The sequence below is a fragment of the Pseudophryne corroboree genome, chromosome 6, assembly GCF_028390025.1.
Source record: "Pseudophryne corroboree isolate aPseCor3 chromosome 6, aPseCor3.hap2, whole genome shotgun sequence".
NCBI lineage: Eukaryota > Metazoa > Chordata > Amphibia > Anura > Myobatrachidae > Pseudophryne > Pseudophryne corroboree.
Genome location: NC_086449.1, coordinates 13,604,046 through 13,608,668, shown reverse-complemented (window position 1 = coordinate 13,608,668; position 4,623 = coordinate 13,604,046). Strand labels below are relative to the sequence as shown.

At 37.6% G+C, this 4,623-nt stretch overlaps 1 protein-coding gene across 1 annotated transcript; it reads right to left on the bottom strand.

Moving 5' to 3' along the window:
- Window positions 1–3,534: 3,534 nt before the first annotated feature.
- Window positions 3,535–4,245, bottom strand: LOC134933990 (olfactory receptor 11L1-like). Its single transcript, XM_063929517.1, has one exon. The coding sequence runs from the start codon at window positions 4,243–4,245 to the stop codon at window positions 3,535–3,537; it is 711 nt and encodes a 236-aa protein (XP_063785587.1).
- Window positions 4,246–4,623: the final 378 nt, after the last annotated feature.

The following is a 4,623-nucleotide window of genomic DNA, read 5'->3' as shown; positions in this document are numbered from 1 at the left end:
ACTTGCAGTTGGTCTCCACTGGGTTCCCGACGAATATCAAAGTACTGTAAACACAGTATGATAGTAATATTCTGTTTTTGTGCATAATTATGCACAGGAGCGTGCTATCTTCTGCAAACTGCTACCGGAATGTTGCCCTTAAAATACCCTACAGTTGGATACCAAACACCACCTCATAACCTAATGCTGCCCCCTCATATCCTGTAAAGGTGAATCCCTTTGTTGTTGTACTATTTAAACAAGTATAAATTGCTGGTGTGGTGCATGTGGGCTAAGTGTTCATTGTGCACTATGTGGATTAAATATGTGATATGTCTTTGTAGCTTTTCCATGCGAGTACCAATGCTACCGTAATTATCCATACCACACGCTAATACGCAGGATCGCGTGAGCAGTCATACGCAACTTGCGAATATGTGCATGCACGGCAGAACAAGAACGCACACGGAGGCCATGTGTGTGGAGTTTGTATGTGATGTGTGTACTGTAATATTTTCCGACTTTGACACTCTTCAGGCCCATAATCCTTCCAGTTGACCTGCCCATGAACCAACCTGGAGTCCAGGATCTTCTCCACCACAAACTCTAACTTATCCTGAATCAAAACTGAAGATGGTCTCCAGGCCTACCCATCCCTGAATTTGGAGGAAGAAAGGGAAAGTTAAAAGAGAGAACACTTATATACATTATTAATCTTTAGAGAAGCAGGCAGTTGAATTTGAAAGACCAGAGGATTAACTTACCTACTAATGACCGGGACCTGCAATGCTGTTGAGCTGTGGTGGCACGTGATATAATGTTGGCAGTTCAGTTAAAGAAACCCTGCCACAGAAAGTACACAGGAAGTAACAATGTATAGTCAGGCATCTACAAATTTAACTGGTGGATGAGCAACAATGGATCATTAGGATTTCAGAGGATTATGGAGATTCTTATTACACTTGTTACATCTCCTCCTCAGGCTGGACACTTGGGAGCCATATCCAGAGTCCAGTTTTCTAGCTACTATAGGTACCACAATTACATGTGTGATGGGTTCAAGCCCTCCTTTTAGGGCTGTAAGGGCTAATATTAAAGTTTAAAAATGTACTGTCATTTAAATGTTTGCATTAAATTGGATTCATTTAACCATACATTTGCTATATGTGCAAGCTACAGTATATCATTTTTATATTCTGCAATCTTAAAATAAAATTCACCAAGAATCATTATTATTCTTAATAATTTTAATATACCATAAATGCTGTAATTTCGAATGCTTTAAAAAAATTAAAAAAAGGTTTTACATTAATGACAAGACAATTCCATAACAAATTAGCGATTAAATTGTAATCTCAATAACATTAAACCATTTTTTTTACAGTACAGTTATGTCTATGGTCCTCTACCTACTGTATATTAGCATTAATGTGAAACTTATACTATCACATGCATTTTATGTATTTACTTCTGACTGTCAAATTAAAAAAGGAAACAATGGGATAATAAGGATGTATCTGACTACGGAGTCAAATAATTAACTTTCATTTATTTGTTAAAATGAATTCTAACATCAAAGCATCACAGTCCAAGTAAAATATCACAAAGTTGGATCTAGGTGTAGCAGATGCCCTGTTGACAACTTAAGTTTGTGCTAGGAGTACCAAGGTGTGGAATCTAATGGACCCCCTTGTATTCACCAGAGATCCTTGCACGTGGGTGCATGTAAAGAATATAATATTTTATTCATTTTATAGCAAATCAGTTATATTTCAAATGGTCATATTACAAAATTAAAAAATAAAGTATATAAATATATTACATAACATCATGCATTTGGAACGATACCATTAAGTAAAATACAAACATCATTATATTAGCATTTTCCAAAATAATGTATCTTTTTATTCGGAAAATGTAATATAATGTATTGCATAACTAGGAATGGAGCATACAGTAGCAAGTGCTAAGAGATATAACTAATCTGCATAGTCTTACCAGTAAGTTTGGCAGAAATAGTGTATTTTTTTATAAATAATAATAATAATAATAATAATAATAATAACAACAATGATATAATAATAATAATAATAATAATAATAATTATTATTATTATTATTATTATTTATTTATTTACATTTTCTTATATAGCACAGCATATTCCATTGCGCTTTACAATTATCATCTTCATTAATTTATTTATTTATAAAGCAGAAACATATTACATAGCATGCACTAGGAAACAAACAATATGAAATAGAAGGTAAAGGCAAACTGACACTTAACCACTTGCCTGGCATGGTGGCATCTGATGCGACCATGCCTGCAAGTGCTCTATCTGACCTGGTCGCACAGGATGTGACTAGTCAGATGGAGAGTGTTAGCAGCATCAGGGAAGAGAAACTTCCCTCCGCTGCTGCTGTCAGAGGGACCGGAGGGTCACTCTGCCTGCCCACACTCTCCCCTACTGATTGCTGTGCTGCCGATCACTGCTGATCAGTCAGCATGGCAGGAACCCCTCCAGTGGCTGCAGACAATGGCAGCCACTGGGGAGTGTAAATTAACCCTCCCAAGCCACCCCCAGACCCCCCTGTATACCTGGAGGCTGTCCCAGCTTACAAAATGAAAGCTGCTATGGTCGCGATGTTCCCGATGTTCTAATGGTCGCAATGTTCCCGATCGATGTTTCAATGTTTGAAAAAAATATTATTATTTTTGAAATAGAAAATATTTTTTTTCTTTTTTTTAACTAAAATCATTTGGTATAGGGTTAAATTCATGTTCTTCACCTAATTCAGTCATAAAACCCCCCAACAATTTTGGAGCGGTTTTTGGCTAAATAAATAATCAGTTAAGTGGTTAAAGAGGTGTGGACAACACCTGATCATAGTGTAGTTAGTAGATAAACAATTGTAGTTGGTGGCAGTGAATAGGCCTAATGATGTCACCGGCAGCACGGAGCAGTGTTCCCGCAGCACGGACGCCGGGGGAGCCAAAAGGAGCACCAGCACAGATGAAACAACTTAGTTAATCACGGGGATTGCACTGGGGGGTATTTATATGTCTACTGTTACATGTACACTTGTTTTCCTGATGATGGGAGCATTCCCGAAACATTGAAATAAACAGCATATTTTTGCAATTGAGTGACCGTCTTGGAGTGCCGCCATTACGCTGTACATATTGGAGGTCAACCCCTCATGGAGGGCACCTAGGCAAGTAAAGAAAAGAGCATCAAAAAGGAGTGCCAGGTGACTTGTATACCACATATATATATATATATATATATATATATATATACATACACACAGTATATTACAGCTTATTTATCTTTTTAAATGATTTAGAACACAGGTTCTCAGACTCCGTCCTCATGACCCCACACAGTGCATGTTTTGCAGGTCTCCTCACAGAATCACAACTGAAATAAATAGCTCCACCTGTGGGCCTTTTAAAATGTGTTAGTGAGTAATGAATACACCTGTGCACCTGCTGGGTTACCTGCAAAACATGCACTGTGTGGGGTCCTGAGGACCGAGTTTGAGAACCTGTGATTTAGAATATTTGAAATGTAGATGCTTGAATTCTCTTTATCTGTTGCCTTAAGACTTGTCTGATCTCCTGGCTTCTTAAACTGTATATTATAGGGTTGAACAAAGGGGTTATGAAGGTGTAAAGTAAGGAGAGACTTTTATTGAGATTTGCTGAGTAGCCATGCGACGGTGTTGAATATACAGAAAGTAAGGAGCTGTAGAATATGGTTACAACAAGAAGGTGGGATGTGCAGGTGGAAAAGGCTTTCTGTCTCCCAGAACTGGTGGGTCGTCTGATGATGGTGACAAATATACTGATGTAAGTTCCAAATATGAAAATTAATGGAAAAATTGTAACAATCACAGATAGCAAAACATCTTCTAATTTTACAGAGTAAGTGCTAGAACAGGACATTTCCAAGAGTGCGACTGTGTCACAGAAGAAGTGATCTATGGTGTTGGAGCCACAGAATTGCATCATATAGATCTGTGCAGCTAAACTAATGGATGTCATGGTTCCTGTAAACCAAGACCAGAAAATAAGATGGTACTGAAGTCTGGTGTTCATAATAGATCTGTAACGTAATGGGTTGCAGATGGCCAGGTAACGGTCAAAAGACATCACTGTGAGGATAAAACACTCCACTGTCTCAGAAACACAAAAGAGGAAAAGTTGAATAATGCAAGGACCTAAAGAAACAGTGGTTCCTTCCTCCAGTGTAACATGGAACATTGAGGGTGCTATGCATATCGCAACCAATAAATCTGTAGCTGCGAGGTGGCTGAGAAAGAGGAACATTGGAGAGTGGAGCTGTGGACTGGTTGATACTAGTACAATGATCAAAAGGTTCCCTGTCAATATCATCATAAAAATCATAAGAAATACACTAAATATGGGGAATTTAAAAGTACCAAGGTACTGGAATCCAAGGAGAAAGAATTCTGTATGCAGTGTTTCATTACTGATGTTAGTGAGCTAAATGATTGAATCATGAAAAGAGATGAACATTATAATATACAGTATTCTAGACATATCACCATCCTCTACAAATCTACCTTACTGTACATAGAGAACATCATCTTGTTTCAATGTCTTTATTCAAGTTTTTTA